This window comes from Mchenga conophoros, linkage group LG1, assembly GCF_057382185.1.
Source record: "Mchenga conophoros isolate Kocher_MC1m ecotype Shallow Benthic linkage group LG1, M_conophoros_male_GT1.1, whole genome shotgun sequence".
NCBI classification, from domain to species: Eukaryota; Metazoa; Chordata; class Actinopteri; order Cichliformes; family Cichlidae; genus Mchenga; species Mchenga conophoros.
The window spans coordinates 6,615,178-6,631,356 of NC_140526.1; the positions used below are offsets into that span (position 1 = coordinate 6,615,178).

A 16,179-nucleotide genomic window follows, 5' to 3' on the forward strand; every position below is an offset into this window, starting at 1 on the left:
AGGGTGGGTGGTATTTTATTAATGTCAGTTGAAAACTTTTGACTCCAGCCGTTTTGATTATATTGCTAAAGCTAGTAGGATCACTGGGTCATGTTATATTTAGCAGCCCATGAGGTAACGAACTCTATGCTACTCTACTGCTCAAGACTAATAAGGGTAGAAGTGAGGAAAAAGAGAGTGATGCATAGAAAGATAAGGGGAGACACTGAGGACAGCAATGCTGTGCTGTATTAGCTACAGTTAACATAGTTGATGTTACATTGTGGGAAGGACAGAGAAGTGGAAGAGGACACGACGCACTGACAGCCTGGGGTCAGGGATATATATAGTCTGTGTGGATTCCTCTGTGCAACATAATTCAATTTTGTCAGGTTTCATTGTTTCATTTGTCTGTTGGCACAGTTGGAGAATATACATATTTAAAGAAAGAGCGGTCATTTCACAGTCTCACATCATCATTATTTCACCACTATTAGACAGCTATAAGCTCCTGTCTATGAAACTGTGCTCAAGCGAATCTTCTAATAGCTGCAGAGTTTTTAGTTTGGTGCTCTCTGTCCCAGCCCCAAAACACAGAGTGGACAAAAAATCACATGAACTCTGCTGTATTTGGCTGTTTCGTTCCCTCTCCACACATCCCACTGCTTTAAAATATGCAGTTAAATGGGCGTAGAGAGCAACAGTGAAGAGGGAGCAGTGTGGGGGAGAGAGGAGCACCACCTGCTCTCATACCCACTGCAGAGAAGATACAGAGAAGAGCGTGATACAGACTCCCACTTAATGTGGATGCACACTAAGCTTAGATTGTACAAAGGTTTTAGAAATGTATATGTGGTTACGTTTTTATATTATGTTTAGCAAACAGCATTAAAACACACTGTGCAACTGCTTAACATGAGTATGACCAAGAATACAGACAGCAGGAAAATGGTGAAACTGATGTCATAAAGCAATGTGGCTTTTACTTACTGCTTCTGATTCTTTAAAGGTCTTTCTCAGCTGTGAAGTGTGGTGACTCTTAAACATTACGTTTATCTCTGCTCCAAGTGAAAATCTTTGAGTATTAATATAGAGCCCCAAGGTTTTGATCCCTAAGGTTTTAAATGTGGTCCGGGTCAAGGATCTATGTTCTTCCCACCAAACCTAGAAATCCAGCATGCCTTTTTTCTTTTTCTTTTTCTTCATAAACCTCAGCTTGCATTTAGGTACTTTGTCATGTTCCACGTAATGTGAAAACCGTGTTGTGAAGTGACTAGTTGTAGTAATGAACCAAAGGGAGAATTATCAAAGACCTTCATAGCCTAAGCTCACTGCAACAACTGTCCTGTTTTGATTTCTTCACACCACTTTCAGTAAGTCATTTTCAGCTGCAGCAGGCAGCTGAGGCAAACCCACTTGAGTTCTTTTCAGCATAAATCACTAGACACAAACAGTTAGAGACTAATAATAATAATGGATACTTTATTGATCCCCATGGGGAAATTACTTGTTTTTCTCTGCATTTGACCCATTCACTCAGTGAAGCAGTGGGCAGCCCACTAAGCAGGCGCCCGGGGAGCAGTGTGTAGGGACGGTACCTTGCTCAGGGGTACCTCAGGGTAGCCGTTAAGTGGATTCGAACCGCCGACCTTCCGATCATGGGGCGACCACTTTACCTACTGAGCTATCCCTGCCCCCTAGATGGACATAGTGCAACATTTAGCAATCAAAGAGCCAGATATCTTCCTCAGGAATTGTTTGTGACAAAAACAAATGTTTTGTAACTCCTAGAGGTCTGAAGAAGACTATCACGTGTTTACCGCTTCGAATTTAAGATTAAGCTATTTTTAAATACTGTTGAGTTTTTATAGATTCTTATTCTAGTGCAAGGGATGATGCATACAGTAAGTGTACCATAGTTGATCATAATTCATGCTACAGATATGGTAATAAACCCAAACTCTTTCATGGCTGATGTGGAACTGGGGAAGGAAATCAAAGCAATTTTCGTCAGATAAATGTGAAAATGTTTCTCAGCACTTATACAAAGAGAAATGCAGCAGTGAGTGCTAATACCATGTAACTGTGAATCTCCTGTGACCCCCACCCCTCAGGGAGTTTTGCTGCAAGTCATCTGTATTTCTTGTTTTTTAAAGCCAAAAATTCTAAATAAGACACATACAGAACAGAATAAAATAATCATAATGAATAGCTCCTTGCTTTCATGTTGGTCCATGTGGTCCTTCTAGTTCGTAAGAACATGGTGACATTTTGTTCACTCAGCCAGTACATCTTTGTCAGTAAGAAGTCTCTGGATCCCCAGACAGTGCTCCTGGTTTGGGATGTTCATAAAACAGACTCCCATGTATTTAGAATATCCTGGCAGTATTATAGCCTGTCCATCATAACTCCAGCTTATTCTTTCAGTGTGTGTTAGCTTGGAGTGTACAGAGAGAGAGGAGGAGGAGAGCACAAGTAGCCAAAGGCTTTGCCGGCACAACTCCCCAGACGCCTCATTTAACAGCAGCAAAGTGCTGCCAGGGAGCAGGCGTGTGTGCATGTGTGAGTGAGTGTGTGTGTGTGTGTGTGGTGATTTAAAGTGTATTTATTCTGTAGCTTGTAGCTCGGGGAACAGCCAGCGAGGCTGCCAGAGATGAGCAATGATGGGGTGCACACAAACACACACATACACACACCCACGATGTCTGGGGCTCTCCACCGGGGCCCAACGATCTTCACTTACCCTTCACCCTCCTGAAAGGGAAAGAGAGCAGAGAGGAAAGGAGAGATTATAAAATGCTAAGAGATGGAGAAAGGACTGAGGAGGCTCAATAGGGGATTGAAATTCCAGTAGAAAATAGGAAAAAGGAATAAAAGGACAGAAAGAGGGGAAGCAGTTACTTATAAGAAAGAAATACTAAGATCTAATCAGAAAAGGAGGCCGTTTGGATGAAGATGGGAGAGGAATAAAAGCAGGGATGGTAGATGTATATGGCAAGTTCAATCAAGCACATGGGACTGCTTTGTGTGAATAATTATTTTTGGACTTTTCATAGTATTTTGCATCACAGAGCATTGTTTTGCAAGTAGCTTTGAATGGACCACATCAGTAGATGTGATTTTCAAACTGTTAATTTCTTCCACGACAGAGGTCTAAATCATCAGTTTTAACACAATGAAGAAAGATGTCATGTGGATTTGTTCTTGTAAGTTACAGAAATAGTTCCTCTTTCCAATAACAATAAACTGACTGAATCTGGAAAAGCAGTTTTTAAGTGCAGTTATTGAAATTGCACTTATTTTTCCAAAGATATTTCAGGGTGTCAGGTTGATTCATTTAATGTGAACATTTTCAAAAATGTAATCATACAGTTTTTTTTCTTTATCGATTATTTAATGGTTTCACTGGATTAATTGGTCCAGCCCACTTGAAATCAAACTGGGCTATACTGTATGTGAACTGTGACTTAAAATGAGTTTAACTTCCCTGTACCAGAGCTGAGGGGAACATCGTATATACTCAAAAACGATATAATGATCATATCACCCTCTAATCTGATTAGATTGCACTGCAGTATAATAAGTATGTGTTCATGTATTTATCTTTTATACATTCTGCAGTGTGTGCATACTGTATTTCTATATGTGTTCTGTCTGGGTAGCAGCATGTGCATGCATGCATACCCTAACATCTGTCTCATTGTGACCTTGTATGTATATTGTACCAGACAGTGGTGCGCCATGCCCCTTACTAAGCAGGTTGGATAGATGAGCATGGGCTGTGATTCTGACAACACCACACCTCATTATCAACTAACTCCTGCTGAGACACAGAGGGAGTGAGGGGGTGGAGATGAATAGTTGAAGTTATTCATTAACAACCTTTTTAATCCTTTTTCTCCTCCACTCTGGACACTGCATTGTGTTCCTCTCAGGGTCCCAACTTTAGACAATCAGGGGACAGAGTTTGAATATAATGTGCCTCTATTAGCATGATCAAAACTGCAGTGTCAGGAAAAACATGCTTAGAACACATGTAAACATTTTTATTGTGAGCTCCAGTAAATTTGTTGTCTTTACATGCAAGCTGGGGTCAGTTCACCTGCTCCTGGTGCTGCTGCTCTGAGTTTTACTGCTTTTTTTGTGGATTTCATTGACTGCAACAACAGAAGCAGACTGATCAGTTTAACTCTTGATGTGACCTAACAGTGAGCATGAACACCACAGCCTGCTCTGCACCAGTGCAGCATAGTGCACCATTGTCAACTTCTGTCAACAGTACAGTAGACTAACCAATTTAGTCTTCAATGAACTATACTAAACTGTGTAGTATTTTCATACAATCTTAAACAATTTCAAATTACTATGCTTGAATTGTTTTATGAAAAATCTTCGGCACAACACCATATATAGATCCTATAAATGATTAAAAAATCTAGCATAATTTGGAACCGTACCCAAGCTTTAAATTGATAGTTGACTGAATTTCATTGAGCAGTCCTTACCTTTACTTCGGCATCTCTTATGAATCTATCGAAAATGAACATTTTTTTCTCCCTAAGAAAGTACAGCCCATCTGCCTTTATCTCACAGATGTAGGGTGGCTGTGGCTTAGGTGGTAGAGAAGATCAGCTACTGATCGGAAGGTTGGTGGTTGGATCTTAGGCTTCCCCAGTCTGCATGTCAAGTGTCCTTGGGCAAGGTACTAACCCCAAATTGCCCTCCGATGCGTTCATCAGAGTGTGACTGTGTGTGAATGTAGATTAGTTTGCACTTGTGAATGAGGCATGTTGTATACGGTGCTTTGAGTTCTCCGGGAGAAAAATGCTATATAAGAATGGTAAATGGCCTGTATTTGTATAGCGCTTTTACTAGTCCCCCCTAGGGACCCCAAAGCGCTTTACACACCCAGTCATCCACCCATTCACACACTGGTGGAGGCAGCTACAGTTGTAGCCACAGCTGCCCTGGGGCAGACTGACAGAAGCGAGGCTGCCATATCACGCCATCGGCCCTTCTGGCCAACACCAGTAGGCAGTAGGTGAAGTGTCTTGTCCAAGGACACAATGACCGAGACTGTCCGAGCCGGGGCTCGAACCGGCAACCTTCCGATTACAAGGCGAACGCCCAACTCTTGAGCCACGATCAATCCATTTACCATTTACCATCCATGTACTGTGATCCAAACTGCAAAGTTTGTGTCTGGTGATTTGTTAAGCTGTTTAAAACATTTTCATTTACCTGCCAATTCTAAAAATCACTTTGCTCGTCTTCTGTAGCACTAGCCAGAGCCCTCAGCTAGATGCTGAGGTTCCACAACAACAACGTTATTGACAACTTCAGCATGAATGCATCCCAACAATGAGAAGAGGGGAAAAAAATCTGTGGGTGCGGGTGTAAACGGGCCTTGGGATAACATCATTTACTTAATACTGATCTCCACGCCATTAGCTTGCAAGCAATTCCAGGCTGCAACACACAAAACAAACTATTCTTTTTTTGTGTTTGTTTTTGGTTTATTTTGCCACTCTTACCAAATTCAATTTTGAAGTATATGTACTGTGTGTTTTCGGTAAACGGGCGCATCAGCTGCTTTGATGGTAGTAAACCACTCTGCAAGTATAATTTCTTTTGTGTCTTCTGTGGTCAAGCAAATTTATTAGTTTATAATTTAAATTAAGGGTTTAATGGCCTTAGTATCCCAACAGCAATCAGGAGTCCGCACTTTCTCTGGGACGTGGTGGAGGACGGTTATTTTTTAAACAGCTTGTCAATGTCTTGAAAGCCACCTGTGAATTTCTCAGCTGAGATACAGTGAGATAAAACAGTGCTTATACTCTAATCCAAATTATCTTGGGAGCTTGAAAGATTCTTCTTATTTTGGGAAATAAACTAAGAAAATACCATCACTCTCATAAATAAATTTGATGGAAAACTAGCTATAGTCCATGCCCATAACTCTTCATTACATTAGGTTGTTTCTGCCAGACATATTTTGGCCTTTAGTCTCACCAAGCTGGAAATTGAAGTAGAAAGAATAATGTTATTATGCTAACAGGGAATAAGGAAAGCTCAAGAGTTCTTCACATTGTCCAGACAGTGCAGTTGTGTCTATAGTGTCAAAGACTATTTCCTTTATGTTCACCACGGACAAAGAAAGAAAGGGACATTTGAGAGCAAAGTAACAGGAAAGGCAAAGAAAGTGTAAGGAAGGAGTGCTCATAGGGAGAAGAATCGTAGCACGCCCGCATCAATGTGGAGCTCTCGATAGACTGTCCAATTAGATTAATGAGTCCACGGGATTAGCAATTACACACACACACACTTTCATACTTAACCTTTAAAAAACACATGTTCACCTGCAGCAATTCATCCAAAAACATATTGATCTTAACCTTTTAAATGTTTGTTAAAAAAAAAAAAAATCCAAAGAAATTAAGAAGAGACCTCAGAGAGAAAATTATGGGAGTGCTGACCTGTCCACTTGGAACCAGTTATGTTGCTTTTTGCTGCATCACTCTGATTCCTCAAGCAGAATCCTAAAAGCCAGCCCATTTCACTTGACGTCATACTGATCTATGGGCAAGTGTACCCCTGTTCTCAGAGACCTCGTCAGGTCAATAGTGCAAACCTTTTCTCCGAAAATTTATTGCATGGTATATTGAGGATAGACTTTAAACACACAGTGAGAATTCATAATACTGGGAGAAAGATAGGGGAGTAGGTGGATGGGAGAAATGAAAAGGGTTAAAAAGGGAGAAAATGAGAGGGTGCAGAGGACAGAGCCGCAGAGAGAAAAGGATAGGAGTGAAAATGAGGGTGGAACAAAAGACAAAGATAAGAGATGCAAGTGGCGAGAGATCAGAACCGAAGATGAGAGAGGGAGAGAGGAGAAGGAAATATTGGTGTGAAAAGAAGAGAGGTAGCCCAACACCGAGATATGGTGAATTACTATTGATCAGGCTTAGCATATTTTTTCTCGTCTATGTTTTTCACTCCTTCACCTATCTCCCTTTGTCTCTTTCCTCTTCTCACCCATTAATCTCTCTTTTCTGCAGCTAGTTTATTGGTACCATGTATTGTCAAGACTGTTTAACTTATAATATGCTTCTATTGCCTACCTGTCTGTTGTCCTGTGTGTTGCTAAACATCCTTTGGTTTCCGTGAAGCAAGTGCTCATACAGTATGCATCGAAATGGATCATGAACTTTTTCACAGAGAGTAAAACTAATCTCAGGAAGCTACAGTGTGTCCTTTAGTGTTTTTGTTCTGAGATTTTCTCAGTTTGTTGGCTGAAGAAAGTAACTTACCTAAAGCAATGATATGGTTCAAGCAATATGACTGTAATGATTGTAAACGTGTCCTCATTGGATCAAAAATGTAACTTCCTGCTGAGGTAAATGCCTGTACAGTTAATAAAACCATCATATTCTTTGTGTTTAGTGGGAGTTAATAATTATTAGTAGACTAAACTGAGATGGGTGGGAACATGATAAACATTTTACCTGCCATACTAGCCTTATCATTTATAACAAAGCTCCACTTAGGTACTCCATCATAGAGGCTCTGGTGTCAGTTGTTTTTGCCAATATCATGTGTCAGCAAAGATTTGTGCAGTGGTACAGAAAATTGCAAAGACTTATGTTTTCTGTCATAATAGAAAAGGCAGTGGCTAAATATAAATGGATTTGGAAATGATCAGCTTAAGAACTTATCCATGGAGACAAGTGCACATTTAATTCAATTCAGATTTGTTATTAAGAGTCCACTGTGTCTTGCATCATCAGCAATAATATCTGTAAACAGACCTACAGCGCTGCACCAAGCAGCATGCGTGTGAACTGCTGGTAGAATATTATTCTGCAAACAGAGCAGTATTTTAATCTGTTGTAGTGTAAGTAACCTGGTACAGGAAGAATTTCATATTATAGACATGTATTTCATGCTGCAGGAAATGTTCTTAATTTGAAGAAATCACCTCTGTTATCCAAACTATACACTGTTGTTAGGTCAAATGTAAAAGTCTGTATCTCATTTCTTCTCTGTGTGCCAAGAACTTAAAATCCCTCAACCCCAAAACACAACTGTTTTTCGGACTCTGCCTACAGCCCTGTGATATCCCAAATGGTGCATTTCTAGAAGAAGTTAGAAGTTGAGGTTTTGGCTGCTGTCTTCAAATCAAGGGTGTCCAGTGCAATAGGGCTGTTCAATATAACGATATATATCGGATGACGATATAAAAACGTCTATCGTTTCGCAAAATAAACTGTTTACGGCAATATTTTTTCATCGTTTTGATGGTCACTGTAGTGGCTATATTCATTTCTTAAAGTTCTCCCTTTCTGGACAAGCGCCTGTTTTTATGCGGTGTGGTTAGCAACAAAGACGGTAACAGCATCGCGTGTCCGCTTGTTTATGTTCCACATAAACCTTTCACAATAAAGCTCAAGATCCTGTTGAGACTTTTCAAAATAAACTGAATCACGTGAAAGAGCAGATTATTTACGGATGAGAATTAAAAAAGAGCTGCCAAGTGCTAAAAAATAAACCTTCGACTCAAACGTTAGAACAGGCTTTTCCCCGCAGCACGCCGTGTAATAAATACTCACCAAGAAAACGGCGGCCATTACAACTTATGTCTAAAAATGTATCGTTTCATACATCGGTTAAAACACTCGACTCCAGCTACATGACGCGCAGCTGGAAACACTTCACGCAAGACGAGCTCCCCGAGATTCACAGAAATTACAGAAAATGTTACATTTTTGTGATTTATATCGTTATCGGGACGATAGAATTCTTATATCTGGATATGAGATTTTGGTCATATCGCACAGCGCTACAGTGCGATGTGAGAAATGTTGACATTGATCTAAGTCGAGACTTATTCACAACTGCGTGGTTTATTTCTCTATTCTAATGATTTCAAAATCAGATCTCACTGGATCATTTTCATAATATCAGAAAAAGCAAGCCACTATGCAAGCAGTTAAATTGTTTTTCTTAAGTGTGCAGTTGAGGGGGATTGCTGTAATTTGAACACACCTGCCAATCATCTGCATTGATTATAACAAAGCTCCATTTAAGTATCTAATGTTGACATGTACTGTAACTTAATGACGACGTTAAACTTTTTCCCCACATGATGGAAGTTTGTCAATCCTAAGAAGCAGACCTGTATTTTTAAATGCACTCAGCACTGGCTGACAAAACTTTTTGCCAACTCTCAGGTTTCTCCTCCTTCTGCCAGTCTTGAAGTGCACATTTATCATTCCAGACAAAGCACACTGACTACTCACTTGTTTTGCTGGGTAGTACTATTGACTTAATTCATCTTGGTCTGGTTTCCAAAGTTTCTCATAACAAGAGAATTGATGAATGCTTCCATTTTGAGAGAATGTATAATAAGGAGGTCGTCCATCCAAGAACATTATTCATAACTGTATGCTCTTTTGGTTCATCAGTAAAACTCCCAACTCTTAAATGTTTTCAGGCTTCTTAACTTAAAAAAAATAGAGTTTATTTTTGATTCAGGCTGAATACTTTTCTTCTCATTTGAATCACATTTTCTTCAGGTGTTTTGTAGCTTTATTTCATTTCTTTCTACAGCTGACATGGCTGGGAAAACTGAAGTGAATACATAAAATTTAAGAAATTTTACATGTCGTGGAGCTACACTGTATTTTTTTAGTAAAGGCGAGCAAGCAAGAGTGATGCACACTGTCTTTAGGTCTGTTGCTTCACACATGCAACCATGCTTCCATTTCATTCATCATCTGGATGCAGATGTCAACATGTTTTATTGCTGTATCATTTGAGAGAGAGCGCAAATCTAGATGGTGATAAAGACAGAACAACTATAGAGCCCATTGCCACACGTGTGGTAAAACACAAATCAATGTTCAGATCTTGACACCATTGTAGGGCTCTGAAGGGGGCTCTTCAGGCCAGGTGTAGTGTGTGTGTGTGTGTGTGTGTGTGTGCGTGCGTGCGTGCGCGCGTGCATATGCGCTTCTGTCCCTTATGGCTCCACCCTACATCTCGGCAATTTGCTCCTTTTATCGCCATCAGGGGACCAAATGGTTTCTATAGCGACGGGCACCAGGAAGTTCTCAAAAAAAAATGTTTCGTTTTTGAAACCCCAAGGAGTGAGAGAGAGAGTGTGTGTGTGTAAGTGTGTCGGCACTGCAAGCCAATTATGTTTATGACCGTATTTCTTTCCTGTATGAATTTACTGGGATCATGATATTGGTGCATTTTTCATTTTCCCGTGGAAGGATTTGCAGATGGTGTGCTGTTGCTTTTAACAGTTGTGTTTTACACGTCTGATGTTCAGATTCCTTATTTATTCTTGATTTTTTTTTACATCACTTATTGCCATCTTGTGCCCGTACACAAATTTGACTCTGTTTCAGACTGATAGACATGACATTGTTATTCTGCATGTGCCTGGCCAGAGGTGGTAGAGCCCAGAGACAGGATGTGTCATAAGATCTCGGCAGATGGACACACACAAACGTGTTGAAGCTCCCTCAGAGGCATCCATGTCCTCTCTCTGTCCGACTTTCTCTCTCATCTTTGTCTCACTCTTCTTTTCTTTTTTTTTGCTTTTTTTTTTTTGCTTTCTCATGCCCACATGGAGTTAAAATGTGTCAGCTTAAATATCATGGGGGCGGGCTTGTATCCCAAAAGCCTTATCAAGGTCCTAGCTTGCATTCTGTTGTGAGGAAAACAAGGTATGATGGTGTGAGAGGAAGTGAAATACATTTTATAAACTAAGAAAAGCACTTGCTCTTCAACCCACAGTAGAGTAAAATGCAATTAACATAAAGTAAAATGAGATTCCACTCAGGTACATCGAAGTCATTTAATTTTCAGTGTTCCGAATTAGTTTCAGCCTAGAGTGTTATCTCAGGTACTGTGACTAGCATACAGGTGTCAAAGAATACACCCAGTTGTGTATCATATGCCAAAACTGTCAGTGAGTCAAAACAGAATGAAAGACTGTCAGAGTTACCACAGCTAGACTTTGCACAGGAGGGTGCTCATTCAAGAATGAAAACATAAAACATAAAATAACACAAAAGTGCTGTACTAATAATGATGATTTAGAAGAGTAAAAAATAATAATTTCCATAATTTGTTAGACAAAGACACAATTTTTATACACCCCTACAGTTGATTTTAAATCTTTCAGCTTTAATTCAACTGGTTTTACAAAACTTGTGCATTTTCAGAGGTTTAAAATGAATCGACAAGCGGTTTTATAGCCAGGTGAGGCCTGTCAAGTTCTATAATCAGGAGAGGTCTTTATGAAAGAAAGTACAGAAGATTTAGGTGCAAACCACTGGTTATACTCAAGAACAGGAAGTCAGGATTTGACTTGCAGAAAATATTTTTTAAAGCGTGCATAGTTTAGAAAGAAGAAACCAAGATTAGAGAGATAAAAGTAGGTAGAAGGAAAGGAACGGCTCATGATCCAAAACATGCCATATCACTGCCAGTGGTACATGGGCCAGTAGTGTTTACTGATGATGAGACTGTTGGTAGAAGTAGCAGGATGAGTTTTGAAGTGTTTAGCACTATACTCTCTGCTCAGATTCAGCAGAATCCTGCATAACTGATCAAACAGCACTTCAGTGACCATGTCAGTCACCTGATTTGAATCTGATATAGCATGTTCTTTAGTTATTAAATACAATACTGAATGTAGAAACAAGCTAAACGTGATGATGGCTGTAGTAAAGCCCTGGATGGGCATCTCAAGGGAGGAAACAAAGAATTTGGTGATGTCCATGGGCTCAGGTTCAGTTCAGCTTTACTTGTATGGCATCAAATCACAGCAGCAACCACCTCATCTCAGTTTACTTTAGTAGGTGTACAGTCGGTGGCATTTCCAAATCTTTTATTTTACTTTCCTTTGTCTCAAAATAATATAAACACAAAATAATAAAATAGACATTAACGTGTTTTGTATTCTACCAATCCATGTTTGGAGTAACAAGGTGGATGATCAAGTTCAGTTCTAAGGACTTAAGCAAGATTTCTAAGACTTTTTTATACTATACTTTGTTTTATATAATCAGTAAAATGAAATGTAATTCTTCAATGAAGAGCAACTTTTTCTTTTCATTCTATTATATTTTTCTTTTCTCTTTCTTTTGGCACAAATTGGGTTGGACCCTGTGGATATCTGTGTACTTTCTTTCGTGGGCGTGTGGTCTTGAGCGTTTGCTTGTCGATGTGTTTGGCTTTGGAGCAATAACTTGTTGAATCGAAGCACATCATGCTGCCCACAAGTGTGTCTGTGTTTAAAACTTGAGAAAATGAGAAGTCCGCACAGATGTACACACACCAAGGGTGACTGCTTGTGCTACTTTGAATCCCCTTTGTCTTCTAAGAGATGGATTGTAGGCTGTCAGTCATGTGTGCAGGGTGGAATCCCCTGCCAAGACCTCCGCTGGCTCTGCTATTGGAAGATAGGACAGAAATGCGCTTGCTCGCATATGCACAAGCGCACACAAAATGCAGACACTCCGATACACTGCTCTGCATAATACCCTTTGCCAGCCTCCCCGTGTTGTGAAATGGCTTTGCTCCAGCCGTGGCAGTGTTTGTTAGCCGGTCTACTCAGACACGCACTCGCACAGTACTCAGCAGACGTTAAGCCAGGCTCCCTGCCTGCAATATAACCCTGCTTGATCCTCCATCACACACACACACACACACACACACACACACACACACACACACACACACACTCTCTCTCACCCACTCTACCCTGCTGAGTGGCGGGCTGCAAGCTATCCACCTCTTGCCCACAAACGAGGAGAAGCCTTCTGTCAAAACCATCAAACCAAACCTGGCCTAAAGGTTCAATCCCCTCAAAAATCCCCTTTTGTTCAGCACCATGGCTCTGAGGTTCTGTGTGAAGCAATGAAGTGGGGGTTTTTTCACAACTGCAGGATAGAGAACAGAGAAGAATTAGTCTGCCAATAAATTATTGGTTGTCAACTATTAAAAAAAAATAACCCTAAAGGCTATTTAATTGTTTAGATTAAAGACAGAAGTGGTTAACAAGAGTTCCGACCTGTCAAGTTAAGCAGCAAAAACTCTAAGTTTACTTGGTTAATCCCCCCACTGTGTTATCCTCACACCCTTGTCCCACATTCACCAGTTTTGTTCCCACACATTTATGTGTGGGTACAAAAGTAGCAATTGACAAGAATTTTTATCTATTTTTTTTAATTCAAATCATTCTGATTCTTACTCAGAGATGCCGTTTCTGTTGTTGTTGAGGTTTTTGTTGCCCCAGTTTCTGTAGATATCAACAAAGGTACTCTATCTTGAAACACCATCATTCTGATTTTGATCAATCAGGACTTGGGGTCGCTATAAGCGTCGTTGCTATTTATTTCTCCTTTTACATCCTCAACTTTTCTTTGTAGTTGCCAGAAAAACTACTTTTGGTAAACTTGGATTTTGTGTTTGTCCACATGTTTTAAATGTAATGCACATGTAAATTTAACCAGCTGGGGTAGGATGAAAAGTCTCAGAATCGCCAACATAGTCATGATCCATTGTCTTACAGTCTGTAGTATATTATAGTCAATTTTTGCCAGTCTGTTTGATGGTTTTTGAGCTATTTCAGGCTGGATCAAGTGGTCAACTGAATGACCCATTGAAAAACATTTTTATCCCTGGTATGATGATGTTGCTATGTGTAAAAAGCATTTATAAATCAAATTTTATTGCAGAAGTACACAGCTTTCCACTCTACTGATCTGGTGAATTCCCCTAACACACACACAAATGCACGCACATGCGCGCACACCTCAGTAAATGTCAGACACCCCAGGATTCAGCTTCAATGTCTCATAAAAGCTCTGTCTTTGTACTTCAGGTAAGTGTCCAGCTCCTCCTGGAAACAGCCAATATTTTTGACCATCCATCGTCTGTCTCTCTCCATGTGCAGTGTGTGATTAAGGCAATTACACTGCCTCTTCAGAAAACCGCATCCCGGTGCTAAAAAGCTGTGAAAATAAAATGCATAGACCAATAACAAGCGAGAGAAATTTAGGCATAAATAGACACGGCTGAAAAGCTTTCTTTGATTGAAGATGGCAAAAGTCAATGGTGTTCATTGAGCTTCCATGCTAACTGGAGCCACAGAGTGGACATTAGAGCATCAAGGACAGGCTTTCATTGCACTAAAACCATATAGTAGCTACTAGATACTTTCACCCGCTGGCTGGTCAATTTGTACCCCTGCAGTGTTCCTGAGGTAAAAAGCCAGCTTTATTTGTGCAGCAAGGAACAGCTTTTAAGAAGAGAAATATTTAGCTGCAGTCAGGTGGACTGACAGGACCTTACTGCAGGTGGCCAAAATGAACCGGACAAACTGAGGTTGGGCATAGATTAAAGAAAATAAAGAGAGAAGCATAGCTGTTGTGCTTCTCTTGGCCTGCAATACGCAGTCCATCCACATTAGTTCTGATCACTGGCTGCCTCAAGGCTTTCTCTTTCTCTTCTTCCATCTTTCTCTCTCTCCCCTTCCCTCTCTTTGTTTACCACATAGAGGTTGATTTATGTCGGCTGCACTTGGCAGAGTTGGGTGGCGTGGGCGAGATACAGCAGCTGAAGGGGAGAGAGAGAGAGAGAGAGAGAGAGAAAGGGGAAGCAAAAGGCCAAATCAGAGTGATGTATCAAGAGAGAGGAATGGAGAGATGAGCAGAAAGGAGGAAACACAATAGTGAGGATTGGATGAGAATATTAAGTGAGTGGGGAGAGATTACAGGAGGGAGGTTGGGTGAAGAGACAGAGAGAGGTGTTGCACTGGCCTCAGGTGTCTCTCTGATTTGTATCTTTTATGACGCTGCTTCATGTCAGAACACAAGGTCTCATGCTGCAGTCCCTCTGGCTCAGTCGCTCTGGTTGTGTATTTCCTTCTCATTCCTCTTATTATGGTTACTCGTACGTTTTCATGTTGTCATCAACAGTCGTGCTCAGGATAGGTTTGGTTGGAGCACATGGTTTTACATTATATGAGCCCAGTGATGAAGTCTAAGTTGTTGATTTAATGTTCTTTATATCGTTCCTGGAATCTACAGCACTTTGTTGTTTCTAAATATACGAAAAACAAATTTGACTTGACTTCAGATGTTACACTGTGTCTCATTCCCACCCATCCCAGACCAACACCTTGTAATGATCTTGGATACAGAATCGTTTTGAGGTTTCCTACTTTGTCAGACACCAAGATGTTGGCGGAAATGGAACCTTTTGGTGTCGCGAGTCGATCGGGCTTGTTCTGGTACTTGTACGCTTAAATTTGGGGAGTTTGGAGGCCGAATCAACTCCTTTGTCTTGCCTCTTGTCATTCCTGCACAGTTTTTGTGGTGTTTTAAGGTGCAGTGTCCTTCTTAGGGATGCTGCTAACATTTGGGCAGTGTCACTGGAAGGGAGGGGCTTGTGGTCTGGCAGTATTAAGATGGATGGCGTGTTTGAAAGTAACTTCTAAAGTACATGAATTCCAAAGCCTAAGACTTAAAAAGCCCAACAGAAGATTCCTTTGTATCAAGAATGTTCACTAATTTCTGTTTATATTTTCTGCACTGCTTATAGTTGCTTATAATAATGCTCTTTAAAGACTTTTTGCTGCACTCTTTTTGCACATTGTTGAATCTCATAGATTACTGAATTATGATATAGCTTTTTTCCCCCAAGTATTTTCATGATAAATTTCAGACTTGACCAGCCAGAAGTACAAAGTTGTACTGGCAAGTGTACCAAATTTCATTCTCTCGAGTGCTTTCCAAAGAATTAATTAATGCAAAAATGTTAACTGTGGTGGCAGTAGAGTCATAATGATTCAGCATCTGGAGACCGCACATGCTTGCTTGTACATTCAAGGGCAATACATGCATATTTTAATGTATATTCTGACTTGGTTTTAGTGTTTGCTGAAAAGAATACCTCATTGATGGCAAACTTGTCTTTTCTTTGTCTTCCCTCCTGTAGCTGGTCAGCTAAGCCAGTCAGCTTATTTCTCCCTCCAGCTGCCCTACACTGTACTGGGGCTCGGACGCAGCGCCAACTTCCTGGATCACCTTTTCGTCGGCATCCCCCGGCAGCCTGGAGAGACGGTGAGGAAATTTTACCGAGATAACTGCCAGTACTTCTGCTGCAGGGTTCATGGTC

At 40.5% G+C, this 16,179-nt stretch overlaps 1 protein-coding gene across 1 annotated transcript in view; it reads left to right on the forward strand.

Annotated features, from left to right (window-relative positions):
• itfg1 (integrin alpha FG-GAP repeat containing 1) overlaps positions 1-16,179 on the forward strand; it is a 163,700-nt gene that overhangs the window by 128,312 nt on the left and 19,209 nt on the right. Inside the window, exon 15 of the mRNA XM_085292496.1 lies at positions 16,000-16,124. Within this exon, the coding sequence (XP_085148622.1) occupies positions 16,000-16,124 (125 nt within the window). The remainder of the gene's footprint in view (positions 1-15,999; positions 16,125-16,179) is intronic.